Here is a 21014-nt window from a genome sequence, read left to right as displayed (position 1 = left end):
TCATAAGTCACTTCATGAAATATTGTGGAGCATCTTTACATGGCAGTCTATGTTGACCTACCTCATTCCTTAGAACAGTGGCTTTACAGAAGTATTCCAGTGCATGAAAGGTCTATAATTTATTTAACCATCCCTTAGTCATGGACACTTAGATAGCTTTCAACTTGGTGTTACAGTGCCGCTACACACACTTGTGCCTTCATGCAAGTGTTTCTGTAGGATCATTCTCTAGACTTGAAAATGTGCAACCAGGCTGATGGAACATTAAAATGTTGGGCAGTGAGCTCTCTGGCAACACTGTTCAGCAGTGCCTGAGAGTGTCTGGTTTTTCCACAGTCACACCAGTCTGAAGAATGATCATTCTGCTTTGTGAAAATACCTCATTTAAAGTTGCATTGTTACAATTATACAATGAAGTGAAGCAGAGTATTTTTCACGGATGCTTGCTTGTTCATGTACTTTGCCTGCTTTTTTTTTTTTTTAAAGAAATGGCCTTTGATTGATTAATTAGTTAATTAATTTTTTGGCTGCCTTGGGTCTTCGTTGCTGCGTGCGGGCTTTCTCTAGTTGCGGCGAGCAGGGGCTGCTTTTCCTTATGGTGTGCGAGCTTCTCATGGCGGTGGCTTCTCTTGTTGCAGAGCACGGGCTCTAAGGCGCATGGGCTTCAGTAGTTGTGGCTCGTGGCTCTAGAGCGCAGGCTCAGTAGTTGTGGCACATGGGCTTAGTTGCTCCATGGCATGTGGGATCTTCCCGGACCAGGGCTCAAACTCATGTCCCCTGCATTGGCAGGCAGATTCTTAACCACTGTGCTACCAGGGAAGTCCCTTTGCCTGCTTTTCTATTGCAGTTTTTCCTTTTTAACTGATAAACCAGACAGTGACCCTTTGTTCTATGTTTTGTCAATATTTTACCTACTCGTTTGTCTTTTTATTTTTGTATAATTTCTTTTGCTGTATGGAAGTTTTATATTTTTTATACATACCACTTTATTAGTCTTTTAAAAAATGTTTTTTGACCTTAATATCTGTCAAATGTTAGACTATTTATAATTTTGTGTGGATTGTGAATTGGAAAAGGACGTACCCCTCTTTGAGAATGTATTTGGCCCTTTTTCAGGGAGTTCTTTTTTGGGGTTAATACACATATTTACTAGCTGCTGTGTATACTGTCAGTAGATAAAACCCATCCTCCTTCTCTATTCTGACATTATTAAAAATATGTCCCATATATTTCTCTATAACTTTGGACTAAATATGTACATGTTTATTCCATTTTGAATTTATTTTTCTCTATGGCGTGTTAAGAATCTAATTGTCCTAACATCATACATTGAATGATTCATCTTTTCTCTACTGATATGAAATGCCACCTTCATCACATAACTTCCTATATAATGTGTTTTTGTTGGACTCCATTTGGTTCCATTTTTTCTATTTGTAAATTTTGGAGTGTGAGAAAGTGTATTGTCTGAGATTTAGTGCTTTACAATTTTATTTTGTAAGTATACTCAAGAACTTGTGGGTTATATATATAATGACAATGATTATTATGGTATTTTCACAAGTAAGGACATCTTTGTGGTAGTACAGAAAGAGCCCCATTGGGTGTCACAAGTATATTTATATGGAAAAGAAGTACACACATGTGTGACATGATTGTTAATTCTCAACTGCTGCAGTGAACATAGTAGAATTATATGTTCAGAGAGCCCTAGTTCTAAAATAAGCATTACCATGAGGGAGTTTTAAAGGATCCACAAAAAAGGAATTTCTAAATTGTTCCTCTACATAGGCACCTAACATAAAATGGTAAATTCCAGTGTTCCATTCTGAAGTATTAACTGCATGGTCAGTATTTACCACAATCAGGACAGGTCTGGAGAGAAGTCTACCAAAAGCCATCCCTTAAGACAGAAACAACACAAATCAATGTAAGGGTTTGAAAGTAGTCACATTGGAAGACTGCCATTTCCAGAGATGGTATGTAAACGTGTTACTGAGAAGAACTAGAAATAGCAAGTTGTCCAGGAGGCCACACATTATCTTTAAAAAGAAGAATGTAACTAAACAAAAGCTCTAACTGAATAAATTGTATTCTAACTGATCTCAATAATCATGCTTTCATAAAAGCAGGGCCTATATGAAGCTCAGAAGGGGGGCCAGAGAAATAATGTTAAGCAGAATGAGTCCAGCTCTGTGTCTGGAAAAGAGCCAGGTGGATATTTGAGGTAGCAGAGTGTAAAGAACACAGTCTTTGCCAGGGCTACTTGTTGTGATCCACTTAAAGAGCTAGGACGCTTCAGGACTTGTGGGTTGAAGTCACGTAGTCCTAGCATTGAATCCCAGCTCTGTTATTTGGACAACGTTGAGCAAGTGATAATCCCCCTGAACTTCAGTTTCCTTTCTTAAAAAGGATGATATGCTGCCCACTAGCGGGTTGGAACCAGTCCTGCGATGCCCTGGGCTCTGCAGCCAGCTGCTCTGAGACCCTGCCCAGTCTACCAACGGGCTGGCACTGGTTTTGGCAGTCTCTAGGCTCTGCAGCCAACCACACTGGGACCTAACACTGCCCACCAGTGGGCCAGCAGCCACTGCACTAGGCAGGGCCTGGCAGGCAACCAGGCCAGCACCAGCCTCGCCTAACAGCGTGCCCACTGTAGTCAGCCCTGGCATAGAAAAAGGGCCCATGCAGTCAACATAGGGGGAACCCGTAGAGCATATAGCTCTGGTGAACAGAGAGGAGTGTGCTGCTCAGACCCATAGAATGTCTCCGACATAAGGGCACTTCTCTAAGATTGGGAAACATAACCAACCTACCTAATACATACAAATACATACAAACACAGAGAATTAGGCAAAATGAAGAGACAAAGAAATATGTTCCAAATGAGGAACAAGACAAAATCCCAGAAAAACTAAGTGGAGATAAGCAGTGTACCCAATAAAGTTTAAGGTAACGATCATAAAGATGCTCAACAAACTCAAGAGAAAAATGGATGAACACAGTGAGAAGTTTAACAAAGAGCTAGAAAATATAAAGAACGAAACAGAGCTGAAGAGTACGAGAACAGAAATAAAAAAAATACTAGAAGGAATCAACAGTAGATTAGATGATATGAAAGAATGGATCAGTGAACTGGAAGACAGCAGAGGAAATCACTTAAGCTGAAAAGAAAAAGAAAAACAAACAAACGAAAAAACAGTTTAAGAGACCTCCAGGACAACATCGAGCATGCTAACATTCACATTATGGGGTCACAGAGGAAGAGAGAGAGAGAGAAAGGTGCAGAGAACATATTTGAAGACATAATAGCTGAAAATTTCCCTAAACTGGGAAGAAAAAATCAGGCATTCGGGTTCAGGAATCACAGAGAGTCCCAAACAAGATCAACCTAAAGAGGTCCACATTAAGACACTCTGTAAGTAAAATGACAGAAGTTAAAGTGAGAATCTTAAAAACAGCAAGGGAAAAGCAATTAGTTATGTACAAGGAAATTCCCATAAGACTGTCAGCTGACATTTTAGTAGACACTCTGCAGGCCAGAAGGGAGTGGCATGATATATTCAAAGTGATGGAGAAAACCTACAACCAAGAGTACCCTACCCAGCAAGGCTATCGTTCCGATTTGAAGGAGAGAGAAAGAGTTTTACAGAGAAGTTTTAAAAGCTAAGAGAGTTCAGCACAACTAAATCAGCTGTACAAGAAATGTTAAAGAGATGTCTCTAAGTGGAAAAGAAAAGGCCACAGTAGAAATATGAAAATTACAAAAGGAAAAATCTCATTGGTAAAGGCAAATATACAGTAAAGGTAGTAGATCAACTACTTATAAAGCTAGTAGGAAAGTTAAAAGACAAAAGTATTAAAATCATCCATATCCAAAATAATTAGTTAAGGGATACACAAAACCAAAAGATGTGAAATATGATGTCAAACACATTAAATGTGCGGAGAGGGAGCAAATATGTAGGGCTGTTACAATGCATTTGAACTTGAGATCAACTTAAATTTATATATATGTTTATATATATATGTGTGTGTACAGAGCTTGTTATATTTAAACCTCATGGTAATGACAAAACAAAAAATCCAAAATAGATACACACACAAAAAAGATAAAGGAGTCCAAACATTAAAGATAATCATCAAATTCTAAGGGAAGAGGACAAAAGAAGAAGAAAGGAACAAAAAGGAGCTTCAAAACAACCAGAAAACAATGAACAAAATGCCAGTAAGTATATACCTATTAATAATTACTTTAAATATAAATGGACTAAATGCTTCAATCAAAAGACATAAAGTGGCTGAATGGATTTAAAAAGATAAAAGACACATATATATGCTGCCTACAAGAGACCCACTTCAGATCAAAAGACACATAGACTGAAAGCGAGGGGACTGAAAAAGGTATTGCATGCAAATAGAAAACGAAAGAAAGTTGGGGTATCAATACTTAGTCAAGATAGACTTTATTTTTATTTTTTTATTTTAAAAATTTTCTTAGTATCTTTATTGGAGTATAATTGCTTTACAATGGTGTGTTAGTTTCTGCTTTATAACAAAGTGAATCAGTTATACATATACATATGTTCCCATATCTCTTCCCTCTTGCATCTCCCTCCCTCCCATCCTCCCTATCCCACCACAAAGCACAGAGCTGATCTCCCTGTGCTATGTGGCTGCATCCCACTAGCTATCTATTTTACATTTGGTAGTGTATATATGTCCATGCCACTCTCTCACCTTGTCACAGCTTACCCTTTCCCCTCCCCATATCCTCAAGTCCATTCTCTAGTAGGTGTGTGTCTTTATTCCCGTCTTGCCCCTAGGTTCTTCATGACCTTTTTTTTTCCCCCTAAGATTCCATATATATGTGTTAGCATATGGTATTTCTTTTTCTCTTTCTGACTTACTTCACTCTGTATGACAGACTCTAGGTCCATCCACCTCACTACAAATAACTCAATTTTGTTTCTTTTTATGGCTGAGTAATATTCCATTGTATATATGTGCCACATCTTCTTTATCCATTCATCTGTGGATGGACACTTAGGTGGCTTCCATGTCCTGGCTATTGTAAATAGAGCTGCACTGAACATTTTGGTACATGACTCTTTTTGAATTATGGTATTCTCCGGGTATATGCCCAGTAGTGGGATTGCTGGGTCATATGGTACTTCTATTTTTAGTTTTTTAAGGAAAATCCATACTGTTTTCCACAGTGGCTGTATCAATTCACATTCCCACCAACAGTGCAAGAGTGCTCCCTTTTCTCCACACCCTCTCCAGCATTTATTGTTTCTAGATTTTTTGATGATGGCCATTCTGACCAGTGTGAGATGATAGCTCATTGTTTTTTTTTTTTTTTTTTTTTCACAAAGGGTTTTTTTTTTTTTTTTCGGTCTGTTTGTCATTTGTTTTGGTTTCTTTTTTTTTTGCAGTACGCGGGCCTCTTACTGTTGTGGCCTCTCCCGTTGCGGAGCACAGGCTCCGGATGCGCAGGCTCAGCGGCCATGGCTCACGGGCCCAGCCGCTCCGCGGCATGTGGGATCTTCCCAGACCGGGGCACGAACCCGCGTCCCCTGCACCGGCAGGCGGACTCTCAACCACTGCGCCACCAGGGAAGCCCTCATTGTTGTTTTGACTTGCATTTCTCTAATGATTAATGATGTTGAGCATTCTTTCATGTGTTTGTTGGCAGTCTGTATATCTTCTTTGGAGAAATGTCTGTTTAGGTCTTCTGCCCATTTTTGGATTGGGTTGTTTGTTTTTTTGTTATTGAGCTGCATGAGCTGCTTGTAAATTTTGGAGATTAATCCTTTGTCAGTTGCTTCATTTGCAAATATTTTCTCCCATTCTGAGGGTTGTCTTTTGGTCTTGTTTATGGTTTCCTTTGCTGTGCAAAGGCTCTGAAGTTTCAATAGGTCCCATTTGTTTGTTTTTGTTCTTATTTCCATTTCTCTAGGAGGTGGGTCAGAAAGGATCTTGCTGTGATTTATGTCATAGAGTGTTCTGCCTATGTTTTCCTCTAAGAGTTTGATAGTGTCTGGCCTTACATTTAGGTCTTTAATCCATTCTGAGCTTATTTTTGTGTATGGTGTTAGGGAGTGATCTAATCTCATACTTTTACATGTATCTGTCCAGTTTTCCCAGCACCACTTATTGAAGAGGCTGTCCTTTCTCCACTGTACTATTCCTGCCACCTTTATCAAAGATAAGGTGTCCATATGTGCGTGGGTTTATCTCTGAGCTTTCTATCCTGTTCCATTGATCTATCTTTCTGTTTTTGTGCCAGTACCATACTATCTTCATTACTGTAGCTTTGTAGTATAGTCTGAAGTCAGGGAGCCTGATTCTTCCAGCTCCTTTTTTTGTTCTCAAGATTGCTTTGGCTATTCGGGGTCTTTTGTGTTTCCGTATAAATTGTGAAATTTTTTGTTTTAGTTCTGTGAAAAATGCCAGTGGTAGTTTGATAGGGATTGCATTGAATCTGTAGATTGCTTTGGGTAGTAGAGTCATTTTCACAATGTTGATTCTTCCAATCCAAGGACATGGTATATCTCTCCACCTATTTGTATCATCTTTAATTTCTTTCATCAGTGTCTTATAATTTTCTGCATACAGGTCTTTTGTCTCCTTAGGTAGGTTTATTCCTAGATATTTTATTCTTTTTGTTGCAGTGGTAAATGGGAGTGTTTTCTTAATTTCACTTTCACATTTTTCATCATTAGTTTATAAGAATGCCAGAAATTTCTGTGCATTAATTTTGTATCCTGCTACTTTACCAAATTCATTGATTAGCTCTAGTAGTTTTCTGGTAGCATCTTTAGGATTCTCTATGTATAGTATCATGTCATCTACAAACAGTGACAGCTTTACTTCTTTTTTCCAATTTGGATTCCTTTTCTTTTTCTTCTCTGATTACTGTGGCTAAAACTTCGAAAACTATGTTGAATAAGAGTGGTGAGAAACAAAAGAAAGTTGGGGTACCAATACTTATATCAGACAAGATAGACTTTAAAACAAAGATTGTAACAAGAGACAAAGAAGGACATTACATAATGATAAAGGGATCCATCCCACAGGAAGATATAAAAATTGTAATTATGTATGCACCCTACATAGGAGCACCTAAATACTTACAGCAAATATTAACAAACATTAAGGGAGAAATTGACAGTTACACAATAATAGTAGGGGACTTTAACACCTTACTTACCTCAATGGATAGATCATCCAGATGGAACATCAGTAAGGAAACACTGGCTTTAAATGATGCATTAGACAAGATGGACTTAATAGATATTTATATAGAACATTCCATCCAAAGGCAGAATACAGTCTTTTCAAGGGCACATACACAGAACATTCTCCAGCATAGATCAAATGCTAGGCCACAAAACAAGTCTCAGTAAATTTAAGAAAACTGAAATCATATCAAATATCTTTTTTGACCACACTGCTATGAGACTAGAAATTAACTACAAGAAAAAAAAACAAAACCTGCAAAACCTACAAATGTGGACATTAAACAATGTGCTACTAAACAGCCAGTGGGTCACTGAAGAAATCAAAGAGGAAATGAAATAATACCTGGAGACAAGTGAAAATAACACAATGATCCAAAATCTTTTAGCAGAAGCAGTTCTAAGAGGGAAGTTTATGGTGATACAAGCCTACCTCAGTAACCAAGTAAAATCTCAAACAACCTAACCTCATTCCTAAAGGAAAAAAAAAAAAAAGACCAACATAACCCAAAGTTAGTAGGAGGAAGGAAATAATAAAAATCAGAGCAGATATAAATGAAATAGAGACTTAAAAAAATAGAAAAGTTCAATGAAACTAAAAGCTATTTCTTTGAAAGAATAAACAAAATTGATAAAACTTTAGATTCATCAAGAAAAAAAGAGGGCCCAAATCAGGAATGAAAAAGAAGTTACAACCAACACCACAGAAATACAAAGGATCATAAGTGGGAATTCCCTGGCAGTCGAGTGGTTAGGACTCTGCGCTTCCACTGCAGGGGGCACGAGTTCAATCCCTGGGTGGGGGAACTAAGATCCCACATGCCGTGCAGTGTGGCAAAAAAGAAAAAAAAAAAAAAAAAAGGGGCTTCCCTGGTGGCGCAGTGGTTGAGAGTCCGCCTTCTGATGCAGGGGACACGGGTTTGTGCCCCAGTCTGGAAAGATCCCACATGCTGTGGAGCGGCTGGGCCCATGAGCCTGCGCATCTGGAGCCTGTGCTCTGCAACGGGAGAGGCCACAGCAGTGAGGGGCCCGCATACCACAAAAAAAAAAAAAAAAAAAAGGATCATAAGAGATTTCTAAGAATAATTACACACCAATAAAATGGACAACCTAGAAGAAACTGACAAAGCCCTAGAAATGCACAATATCTCAAGACTGAATCAGGAAAAAATAGAAAATATGAATGCCCCAATTATCTCAATTATCAATGAAATTGAATCAGTATTTTAAAAATCCCAACAAACAAAAGTCCAGAGCCAGACAGTTTCACAGGTGAGTTCTACTAAACATGTAAAGAAGAGTTAAGGGACTTCCCTGGTGGCACAGTGGTTAAGACTCCACACTCCCAATGCAGGGGGCCTAGGTTCGATCCCTGGTCAGAGAACTAGATCCCACATGTATGCTGCAACTAAGAGTTTGTATGCCACAACTAAGGAGCCCACATGCCACAACTAAGCCCTGGTGCAACCAAATAAATAAATAAATATTTTTTAAAAAAAGAAGAAGAGTTAACACCTATCCTTCTCAAACTCGTCCAAAAAATTACAGAGGAAGGAACACTTCTGAACTTATTCTATAAGGCCAGTGTCCCCTTGTACTAAAACCAGACAAAGATACACCCCCTCCACACACACACAAACACAAACATTACAGGCCACTATTACGGATGACCATAAATGCAAAAATCCTCAACCAAATTCAATAGTACATTAAAGGATCATACACCATGATCAAGTGGGATTTATTCCAGAGATGCAAGGATGGCTCAATATCCACAAATCAATCAATGTGATACACCACATTAACAAACTGAAGAATAAAAATCATATTATCATTTCAATAGATGCAGGAAAAGCTTTTGACAAAATTTAACATCCATTTATGATAAAAACTCTCCAGAAAGTGGGTATAGAGGGAACATACCTCAACATCATAAAGGCCATATATGACAAGCACATGGCTATCATCATTCTCAATGGTAAAAAGCTGAAAGTATTTCCTCTAAGATCAGGAACAAGACAAGGATGCCCACTCTTGCCACTTTCATTCAACATAGTATTGGAAGTCCTAGTCACAAAAATCAGACAAGAAAAAGAAATAAAAGAAATCCAACTTGGAAAGGAAGAAGTAAAACTGTCACTGTTTGCCTATAACATGATACTATACATAGAAAATCCTAAAGACAACACCAGAAAACTGGTGTTTCTAGAACTAGAGCTCATCAATGAATTCAGTAAAGTTACAGGATACAAAATTAATATATAGAAATCTGTTGTGTTTCTATATGCCAACAACAAACTATCAGAAGCAGAAATTAAGAAAATAATTCCATTTACAATCACATCAAAAAAGAATAAAATACTTAGGTATAGGGCTTTCCTGGTGGCACAGTTGTTGAGAGTCTGCCTGCCGATGCAGGGGACACGGGTTCGTGCCCTGGTTTGGGAAGATCCCACATGCTGTGGAGTGGCTGGGCCCGTGAGCCATGGCCACTGAGCCTGTGTGTCCAGAGCCTGTGCTCCGCAACGGGAGAGGCCACAACAGTGAGAGGCCCGTGTACCGGTAAACAAAAAAACAAAAAAACAAAAAACTTAGGTATAAATCTAAGGAGGTAAAAGACCATTAACTCAGAAAACTGTAAGATACTGATGAAAGAAAGTGAAGATGACACAAACAAATGGAAAGATATACTGTACTCATGGATTGGAAAAATTAATATTGTTAGTGACTGTACTACCCAAAGGCAATCCTTATCAAAATACCAGTGGACTTTTCATTGAGCTAGAACAAATAATTGTAAAATTTGTATTAAACTCAAAAGAACCTGAATAGCCAAAACAATATTGAGAAAGAACAGAGGTGAAAGCATCACACACTTTGATTTCAAACTATTCTACAAAGCTACAGTAATAAAACAGTATGGTACTAGCACAAAAACAGACATAGATAATGGAACAGAATAGAGAGCTCAGAAATGATCCCACACTCATATGTGGCATTAATCTACAACAAATGAGGCAAGAATATACAATGGGAAAAAGACAGCCTCTTCAATAAATGGTGTTGGGAAAACTGGACAGCTAAATGCAAAAGAATCAAGCTAGACTATTTCTCATGCCATATACAAAAATAAACTCAAAATGGATTAAAGACTTAAATATAAGACCTAAAACGATAAAAATTCTAGAAGAAGACATAGGTGGTATGCTCTTTGACATGGGTCTTAGCAATAATGTTTTGGCTATGTCTCCTCAGGAAAGGAAAAAAAAAGCAGAAATAAACAAATGGGACTATATCTGACATTATCGAACTGTAGAATCAATCCCAGCAATTGTCTACTTCTGAACTTGTTTTCTTAAAGAAAGAAACCTCTAATTTGTGTAAGTCTGTAGGGCTAGTTTTTGCTTACTTGCAGTCAACTGTAATTCAAAATTGATATATTAAAATTTAGATTGGCTTTAAAATATTATGTAGGTCAATGCAATATTTGTTACATTTATCTCCTCCATAACAAGGTACCCTGAATTATGTAAAATGGGAACACATTGTCCACCATCAAGACATCTGACTGAAAGACTGCTTTGGTGAGTTGTTCATTTCTTGGATGTATCACATTGCATTTAGATAACTAGACATTTTTTTTTTTGTGGCTGTCTTTTTTTTTTTTTTTTGTGGCTGTCTTGTATCCTTGTTGCTGTGCGTGGGTTTTCTCTAGTTGTGGCAAGCAGGGGCTACTGTTTGTTGTGGTGTGCGAGTTTCTCATTGTGGTGGCTTTTCTTGTTGTGGAGCACAGGCTCTGGGCACACGGGCTTCAGTAGTTGTAGCCTGTGGGCTCAGTAGTTGCGGCACACAGGCCCTAGCGTGCGCAGGCTTTGGTAGTTGTGCCGTGTGGGCTCAGTAGTTGAGGTACATGGGCTCTAGGGCACATGGGCTTCAGTAGTAGTTGTGGCGTGCAGGCTCAGTAGTTGTGGCTCACAGGCTCTAGAGTTCAGGCTCAGTAGTTGTGGCACATGGGCTTAGTTGCTCCACAGCATGTGGGATCTTCCTGCTCCAGGGACCAAACCTGTGTCCCCTGCATTGGCAGGCAGATTCTTAACCACTGCGCCACCAGGGAAGTCCCAAACAGACTTAAAACCAAGAGATCTAGCAGGCTGTTTGGAACCACAGATGTGAACACCTGACCTTTTCTCAATAGCCATTTCTCTTCTTTTTATCATAATACAGAAATATTTCTACTAATGACATATACCAAACTTAGGGACAAAATGATGTATCCAATCTTGCAGTGACTATATTAAGATATTCTTTTAAATTAAGATATTCTTTTAAAATATACAACTTTAGTTCAGTTTTATAAATAGATTCCATCACGACTTGTGGTTCTTCTATAGCAGAGAGTTGTCTGTCACTGGGAATCAGCTGCTCAGCCAACTCATTTCCCAGCTTCCTTGTGCGTAGGGCCACCATTTGGCCAGTCCTTGCTGATAGAATGAATGGCAGTGATGTGCTTTGTTTCCAGGCCTGCCCAGCTCAAAGAATCCCCCACAGGTGTCCCTAATCTTTCCCCCGTTTCTGGCTGGGGAAATGGAAACGATTCCCAGGATGACCTTGGAAGCTATGTGTTGATTACAGAAACTCCATCAGTCTGGGTTCCTAACAGTCAGAGGGAGGAGAGCTGCCCTGCTGAGCTGTTCTCTTGCCCAGATCTCTTAGATAAACTTCTATTATGTATGAGCCATTATACGTTTGGGTGTATATTTTATAGTACTTAGCTATCTAATGTGCGTTAGAGCCAAGTAGTATTTATTCATTCATTGGCTATTGGAGTGTCTCCACGTGCCACCCTGGCTCTGTGGCTTCGCCATGCTTTCTAACCAGCGTGGCCCTAGCAAATGGCTCACCTCATTCCATGGTAGTGGAGCCACATCCCAGATGAGGGCAGTAACATTTTTACTGTAATTATGTTTCCAGGGCTTCCCTGTTGGCGCAGTGGTTAAGAATCCGCCTGCCAATGCAGAGGACATGGGTTCAAGCCCTGGTCCAGGAAGATCCCACATGCCATGGAGCGACTAAGCCCATGTGCCACAACTACTGAGCCTATGCTCTAGAGCCCGCAAGCCACAACTACTGAGCCTGAGTGCCACAACTACTGGAGCCCACGTGCCTAGAGCCCGTGCTCCACAACAAGAGAAGCCACTGCAATGAGAAGCCCGTGCACGCAACAAAGACCTAACATGGCCAAAAATAAATAAAATAAATAAATTTATTAAAAAAAAAAGTTTCCATTCAGGGTTTGTAAATCGAAACCCGCATTTTCTTCCCACAGTTTCCATTTCCTAGCTACATTCTTTCCAGACAAAGGATCCTTCTCCAGCTTTCCCCCTCTATTTCTGTTGACTTCACATGGTAGCTAATCACCTCCAGCTGTACTGGCTCCTGGACCCTCCTGGCCTTGTTTCCTGTGCTTATGACAGGAAAACAAGGTCTCATGATTCCAACTCACTCAGTAGTTTCTAAAAATCTTTTAAAGCAATAGAAACCTTTTTTCCAAATCTTTAGCTACAACCAGTCTGTAGAAACTGTTCTGATTGAAGTGGAAGTGATGGTGGTGATACTTCTCTTGCCAGATTCAGAGCCACTTCTGAGGTAGGATTCAAACTTGCTACCCGGCGAGGAGTCATACATATCCCTGTGGGGTTTTGTGCATTTCCTGACACTGTCTTCTGCCCTTAAATAGCCTCAGCTCTTCAGGAGTAGGTCCCAGAAAATCGTTGCACTTGGGTAAGATCAGAAATTCCAGTTAACTAGCTCAGAATTGGTCAATCTGATGAGAAGGAACCAAGCAGTTTCTGGGGTCTTGGGATGGCGTCACTCACGACTGAGTGGAGGAATGCTGTCACAATTAGGAGTTAGCGAAATACATTCAGTACTGAGAATCAGAAGCAGGTTCTTTGAAGCTGATCTCTTCCTTTTAGGCAGAATCAAATATAAACCTCCCAGGTAGTGTGATATTGTTTCGTTTCATGAGATAGTCTGAGTTTTACAACAACTAACACTTGAAAATTCTGACTTATGTACCAGTCAGGCTCACAGGAAGGCAGCAGGAAGGGAGAATGAATTTCTTAGCCACTGTTAGTCAGTACTTGATCCTCACCATCAGAGCCTGGAGAAGATCTACCAGGGGTTCTGACAACACTCCCAGGGCCTGTGGCTGGCACAACCGGCACCCAGTAGGGATATGGAAGTTGGGGTCCAGAAGTTCCTGCCTTCCCAGAGGCCTGGAATGTTGTTAAAAAATAGCGCACTGGGCTTCCCTGGTGGCGCAGTGGTTGAGAGTCCGCCTGCTGATGCAGGGGACACAGGTTCGTGCCCCGGTCCGGGAAGATCCCACATGCCGCGGAGTGGCTAGGCCCGTGAGCCATGGCCGCTGAGCCTGCGCGTCCGGAGCCTGTGCTCCGCAACGGGAGAGGCCACAGCAGTGAGAGGCCCGCGTACCACAAAAAAAAAAAAAAAAGCACACCGGAAATGTTTAACTTGTCTGCACACACTTTTGGCTTGTTCATGTTTTAATGTGTATTTTTATTTACAAAGTGAGATGATGTATAACATGATGCAGTTACAAACATTTGATATGTCCATTTTCATGAAAAAGTATATAAATATATTACAGGAAGTTCTAGATAGTAAACATTAGAAATTGATATAGTAAACATTTGCTACCTTTTTCTCTATGCCAATATTACTGTCATTTAAAGCTTAAATACTGGTTTCAAGTATCCCCTATAAAATAGCTCTAGTTTTTAAAAAATACTGGAAAATAATTTCGCTATAAACAAGATTGGTGCATTAAAAATAGTCTCAGTGTGTCCTTGTAACAATGTCAACTCTAGTCAAATGCTGCCTTAATCATCCCTAAGATATGCATTATTCAGTTAGTGTTAAAAAAATCTTTGATAATTATCACAGGTTAAAGTAGCTGTAAAAATACAGCATTTACCATTATTTATTGTTATTAAGAATGCCCCTCTAAGGTAGAGGAGAATAAGCATAATGATGTTTTATGGACTTACTGCCCTGTGATCTTTATTTTAAATAGACAGCAGGAGCATCTGCTGGAAGTTAGGAGAGAAGTGGACAGACATCCAGAAGGCTGTTCTTGTCATGTCATTTCAGAGGCTGGGCCTGCTCTTTCTCCTCTTCTTCAGCTTGAAGACGTGTCAGGACATAAAGGATGACTTGATAGCAGAAAATATACTGATCCTATAACACCCCCCCCAAAAAAAAAAAAAAAGAAAAGAGGAAAAAAAAAAGAGAGGGAGAGAAGACTTTAGATGTATAATGTGAATATATATATATATATATACATATATACATATATATATATATAACTTCACCACTACTGGAAGTGATGCTTGAGTACTTTTGAAAACATGAAAAATTATGTCATAGGGTTGAATGTAAGAAGCAGGACATAGAATTGTGCACTGTCACAAAAATTATAAGAAACAGAAACCAGATTGACAAAATGTGGAGGGAAGAAGCCTTGGGGGTGGGTGGTGAGTGCTAACTGAAGTTGTCTCTGATGGGTGGACCACTTCTATTTTTTTGTGCTTTGGTGATTTTTATGATTTGCTTTTATAATGGAAAAATAAATTTCCTACAAAATTTCCTCTAGACTTATTGAACTCGTCTTGATGTTTTGAAATGTCAAGAAATTAATACCCAAGAAACTACACAAAATAACTGTCTTTAAATATTTTGGAACAAAAGAATATTTTTGATTTCAAAAATTAATGTGTTTTTGAAAATTAACTTTTTCAGTGAAATTAACTCTCTACTAAGTTGATAGTGCAGGGATCTGAGTTTTCCTGTTATTTGGCAAGGAATTAATGAGCCTGAAAATAAATGGGAGAAATTTACAGTATACTAAGTGGAAAGTAACAGTAATAACTACAGTTGAATCTCATTTAAAACAGCTGTGTGCATGTGCGCACACACACTGTGCACTAAAGAATGTTCGGAATGTTGCCTAAAATGTTAACAACTCTGAAGAAGAAGAATACAAGTAACCCTTTTTTTTCCTTTTGCCCATCTGAATTTTAATTTGCCCACATTTTCCACACATTTATCCTTGACTTTCTCTCATGCCACAAACAATCCATTAGCAAACACTTCACATAATGCCCTTTTCTCCCTACATCCACACTCACCACTCCAATCTGGGCCACCACTGCTTGCTACGTAACCAACCTCCTGCTTCTAACCCTGCACCCTCCTTCCTAATTCAATTTGGTCCTGTTTTAACACAGCAGCCAGAGTGGTCCTTTAAAATGGGAGTCAGATCATGTCACTTTATACAGACAGTCCTGCGATGGCCCCATCTCACTCAGAGGAAAGCCCAGGTCCTGGCCCCGTCACCTCCTCTTGCACTTCCCCTCCTGCTGCCTCCACCTCAGACACCCTGGCCATGATTATTCTCGAACACACAAGACCCACTCTCACCTTGGACCTCCTTGCAGGTGGTTCTGTCTGCCTGAAAGGCTCTTACCCCCAGACATCTGTGTGACCACCTGCTTCACGGCCTTCAAATCTTTGCTCAAGGGTTACATCCTCAGTGGTGCCACTCTATTTAAAATAGCACCCCAACCTTCCATGACTCATCCTCTTTACCCTACTTTTTCCCTCTAAAGCACTTATCAATTTCAAAGATCCTATATCGTCTACTCAGTTAATGGGTTTATTGTCTGCCTTCCTCATCACCATCCACTAGAAGATCTCTGTTATTCCATCAGCGATCTTCATCTTATTCATTGATACGCTCCAAGCATCTAGAAAAGTGCCTGGCATATAGTAGGCACTTAATAAACATCTGTTAAACAAGTGAACTTCCTGGGTCTAAAGAACTGCTTATACAGATCAGTATGTTTTTGTTACCTAGAAAAATATGACTGTGAATCAGCTTAATATTTAGGAGACTTAATTTGAATTAAAAAGGTATATGAAGGGAAAGTAGGCAAATTTAAATTTTAAAAATAGTAATAAACTTCTATATTCTTCAAGAGGTAGAGATAAATGAATTTATAGATATATGAAACTAGCTTCCACATCCCTCTCCCAATACAAACAACAAGGATAATGGAACTATGCAGACACTCTAAGTAATGCAGTCCCTGGGAAGGACCCAAGTCTGTAGGTCAGTGGGTGATTTAACCCATGTTTTGTCTTTAGGTAAGAGAAATGAAAATGATCAAAACAGAGGATAAATGAACACTTTCCCAAGAGTGCCTTCTCCAAGCTAAACAACTCCATCCTCCCTTCCTGCCTTCTGGTCAATGCTGTTGAATCCATTCCCTCTCAGGAAATTTCTGTAGCAAGAAGATTACCTTTTATCTCTTTTTTAGGTTGGAAATGGGGAAGGAATGCCACTAATTACATGCTATTTTGTACCACCCCAAATTTTTGCCCCCAATATACCATCCTATTCTCTGTAATCTATTCATTGTAGATATTGCATTTCCTCATTTTTTAAACTAAAAGGCAGCATTTAAAAAAGATAGTCTAGAAATATTTTCACAAAAATCTTCATTAGAAGGCACCAGCCAACACTAACCTCTGTCTGAACCATTCCATGTCTTTGTAGTCTCATGCATCGCACTAAATCAGAGATGTCAAACTGCCAAAGGAAACAGAATCTGTATGTTAAATAAAAAGGATAACTGAATTTGAACCCCAAAGATTCACTAAGGAGTGGCTTACATAGATTTCTGCACCCCAATCTCCTTCCCCTTCTAGCAGTCTTGAGAAACTGTTCTGGACAAAATTAAGTTGGTGAACTGACTTTGCCATCATTTGATAATTTTATTTATGATTTTTTTAAGAATTAGGACGGTTATTCTATTTGAAAATCCCCAACAGAAATGCTCTTCCCTCTGAAATTTGACTTTCTAATATCTCCATTAAAAAAAAGAAAAGGCAAAGTATTTTTCCTACATTTTGCTGCTCAGAATAAAATTCCTGATCTTTTTATTTTCCCAAGGGAGAAACAGACTATTTCATTTGTCCTACTTAAATTATCATGAGAGTGTGAAGAGCAAGACAGAACTGTTTTCAGCAAATTCTTCAAGAGGTAATGATTTTAATTATGTGTACTAAGATATTCTAACATTCTAAGCGTGATTTATACTAATTTAGGTTTTAAGTAAGATTATACTCTTATTAGCTTTGTTTACTTAGTAATAATTTTAAAAATTGGGAGTAATTGTTTAAGATAGACTATTTAGCATCAATCTGCATAACAAAAGTATTTCCTACCTATAGGTAACAATAACAAAAAACCCAGTAAAATATAAGTTTGAAGTATTATTTCTTCTTGATTATGGCCTATGCAGTTTTGAACGTTTACTAAAATACAATTCTATGGAGTAAAAAAATTGTCATTCATACAAACTGATAAATAAAAAAAATTCCAAGTACTCACTTCAAGATCTTGACTGATTAATCCTAGAACCACATCTATGCATATCAGGGTCCCTGAACGTCCAATGCCGGCGCTGCAGTGTGTGGTGATTGGGCCTGATCTATGAATGTGTCTCATGTAAGAGATAAAAGTGAGCAAGTCGTCTGGCTGAGAAGGTGTAGCATGGTCTGGCCAGGCAGTGAAATTCAGATGAGAAATATGTCGCACCTCTCCCGTCTGAAATTGTACAACAGAATAAGTAGATAAAGGCATACTACGTTGTTCACATATAATTAATTCTTATTATTATTTTGTCCTTTTAAATTTTGACTTGGCCATTGGATTAGATACAAGGAAAAGTGAAAGACAGACTCCATCAAACAACACACTGAGGGCCTTTATCAAGGAGGTTACTAGATCCACACTTTAAATACTGGTAAAAACGACTTTTTGGAAACCCTAAAAGCAAATTTACATTTTGATATGAATAGCAACCTTTTTTTAATGATCCCATTTCAAATTCACCTTAGATAAAAGCCACAGTCATTGCAGTGGCTTAAAAGTGCTACATGATGTGGCCCAGCTACCTCTCAGACCTAACCTCTTGCTCCTGGCCACTTTGCTCCAGCCATAGGGACCTCTCTGGTTCTTTAAAAACACTAGGCATAGTTCAGTCTCAGGGCCTTTGCACTTGCTCTTTCTAACTGAAATGCTTCCCTCCCCTCAGATATCCCTGTGATGATGTTTTTCTCACAGCATCATCAACACCAGTATCTTTTCATTAGAAAGTAAGGTCCATGAGGTCAGGGATTTCCTTTTGTTTGTGTTGTTAACTTCTGAATCCCTATATTCCGTAACAGGGCCTAACTAAGCTCTATAAACATGTGTTGATTAAATAAACAAGTCATTTAAGGAATATTGAACAATTGTGCTAGCATAAGTAATGGGTAGGCTGGTGTAAATGAATAAGGAAGTATAATCTTTAATTCTTTGTAAAACCACAAATCAAAAATCATGAAGGAATTTCTCAGGCTATGTTTACATGCCACCAATAACACTGAGTCAGTAAGTTTTGTTTCTATGAAAGTAAAATTATTCTGTTTCTTTAACAAAGTTAAAATGCTAATAGGAAACACATTACTTAAACTGAGTATTACTGGGTGGAGGAAAGAAATAAAGTGAAGGGGTGTGGAGGTGAGGAAACAGTAGCAGCTTTACTTAAGGTATACCCACTTATCTAATTCAAGCTAAATTTATTCAGTGCTTAGGTGGGTGCAATAGGAATTACGTGAATAACAAACATTTATGCTACAATTGTTCCTGTATTACCAAATACATTGTCTTTATGGGGGAATATTTGCTACTTAGAGGGTTTTAAAAAACAGTTTTATTGAGTCTACTTAGAGGTTTGACCTGAAAAATATGTTTCCAGCACATAGCTTCTGAGCCATTCTGTGCTATCTATCACAAAGCAAAGGATGATGGTTGATCCTGTAAAAGTCCTGTATTATCATTTTCATTTAGTACAGTACATAATGGAGGAGACTATTTGGCAGAATTCATGAAGAGGGTCACATTTAAGCTTATATTAGATTAAGGATAGTAGATGGAATTAGTTCCACTGAAATGGGACCCAAGAAGTCACTGGCTTTTATTCAGAAACACACTGACGTAATCATGGAAAGAGTTAATCCACGTACCTGAATGTCTTCTAGGGTCATTGCCCTTACTACAAAGCCCTTTAGCTGCTGCACTCTCACAAGAGCCAGTCGAAGCCTGGTGCTGACCATTGTTGTTTTGCCTAGGACATTAGGCCAATAGCGCTGGCATTTGATTTTTTCCCCTTCTACTTCTTGGGTCATCATGGCTATCACTGTGGATTTTTGTTCCCAAATCATCTGCCAGAAATCTCCAACGGTTGTAGGGAGAGGTCCTTGGCAGGCAATGTAGACGAATTCTTCTCTCCCCACTGGTATCTTAATGAAGCTGGCGTTGATATATCCACCTTCATCTCCAAGAGGCACTCTGGTAGCATCGTCTGTGAATTTCCAACCACAAAACAGAGCCATCTATATCATGCATTTTTAAACAAGAGCCCTATAGACAAGGTGAGTCAAAGATTATTAGAATTTCCTAATAACCATAGATGAAATCATAAAAACATTTTAATAAAGGCATATTTTCAAACTGCAGTACAGTCAAATCATTTTGCACATTTCCCTCATGTTATAAGTATATTTAAGATGTCAGCTCAGTTTTGGAAAAAATTAGATATTGTTCACATAGATTTGCTTGGAAAAAATCAAAATTAATAAATTAATGAATGCATTTAGCACTTCTTAATAACTAGGGAAACACAACTTTGCTACTTCTCCATTGTTATTGTAATAATGATGACAATGGTAAATTTAATATGAATAAAAATTTCAAAAATTATTTCATAAAACAAAAATTAGTATTACAGTGAAACTATTAAAGTACTTATTACAAATATAATTGACACAATTAATTCTTGCTTATCTAATTATAGTCTTTTGAGTAAGCAGCCAAAATAATAAACTAACTCAATAAATAAAAAGGTAGCTCACTTTATTCTCCAGGCATTGTAACTTCATATAGTCAAAATACATTTTCAAACCAAGCTCCCCCAGTAAAAAGTGTATATAAACCACCTCATCCAAGAGAATTAATCTGTATGTACTTATACATTAGAAGTCATTTCAATCTCAAATATAACTGGTTATTTCTGTGATTACCAAATTATGACATTTAGTAATAGATTTCAAAATCCTCCATCAATTGCCCTTCTATTATTTGACTTCTATCTCTTGATCCACGGAAACAAATCTACTCAGTAGTTTTGGATTTATGGCTTATCCCATTCTACTTTGAGATACTAGTCTGCCATTTTTTTGCCTGAAACAATTAGCACCTACTTTATGCCAAACCATGATCTATTCCATTTTAAAAATCCTGTCTAAGATTCAATTCTTTTTTTTTTTGCGGTACACGGGCCTCTCACTGTTGTGGCCTCTCCCATTGCGGAGCACAGGCTCCGGACGCGCAGGCTCAGCGGCCATGGCTCACGGGCCCAGCCGCTCCACGGCATGTGGGATCCTCCCAGACCGGGGCACGAACCCGTGTACCCTGCATTGGCAGGCAGACTCCCAACCACTGCGCCACCAGGGAAGCCCTAAGATTCAATTCTTAAAGGAAGTTTTCTAAAATGAATTTTGTCTTCCACCTTGATTGAAAAAATTCAATTGTATTATTATTTATTGCATGATTTGTCACTATTGGTTATGTTATTTATC

The 21014-nt window shown here is 38.6% G+C and overlaps 1 protein-coding gene across 15 annotated transcripts in view; it reads right to left on the bottom strand.

Moving 5' to 3' along the window:
* Nucleotides 1-13789: 13789 nt before the first annotated feature.
* PTPN13 (protein tyrosine phosphatase non-receptor type 13) overlaps nucleotides 13790-21014 on the bottom strand; it is a 233843-nt gene continuing 226618 nt past the window's right edge. For all 15 annotated transcript variants that reach the window (XM_032632180.1, XM_032632187.1, XM_032632176.1 and 12 more), the window contains 4 exons: nucleotides 19401-19738; nucleotides 17722-17937; nucleotides 16855-16917; nucleotides 13790-14504 (listed from right to left, as the gene is read on the bottom strand). In XM_032632180.1, coding sequence (XP_032488071.1) covers nucleotides 14409-14504; nucleotides 16855-16917; nucleotides 17722-17937; nucleotides 19401-19738 — 713 coding nt within the window. In that variant the 3' untranslated portion in view covers nucleotides 13790-14408. The remainder of the gene's footprint in view (nucleotides 14505-16854; nucleotides 16918-17721; nucleotides 17938-19400; nucleotides 19739-21014) is intronic.

The sequence above is a fragment of the Phocoena sinus genome, chromosome 5 (genome assembly GCF_008692025.1).
Source record: "Phocoena sinus isolate mPhoSin1 chromosome 5, mPhoSin1.pri, whole genome shotgun sequence".
NCBI lineage: Eukaryota > Metazoa > Chordata > Mammalia > Artiodactyla > Phocoenidae > Phocoena > Phocoena sinus.
The sequence above is the reverse complement of the archived record's forward strand: the minus strand, read 5'-3'. Positions and strand labels throughout refer to the sequence as shown.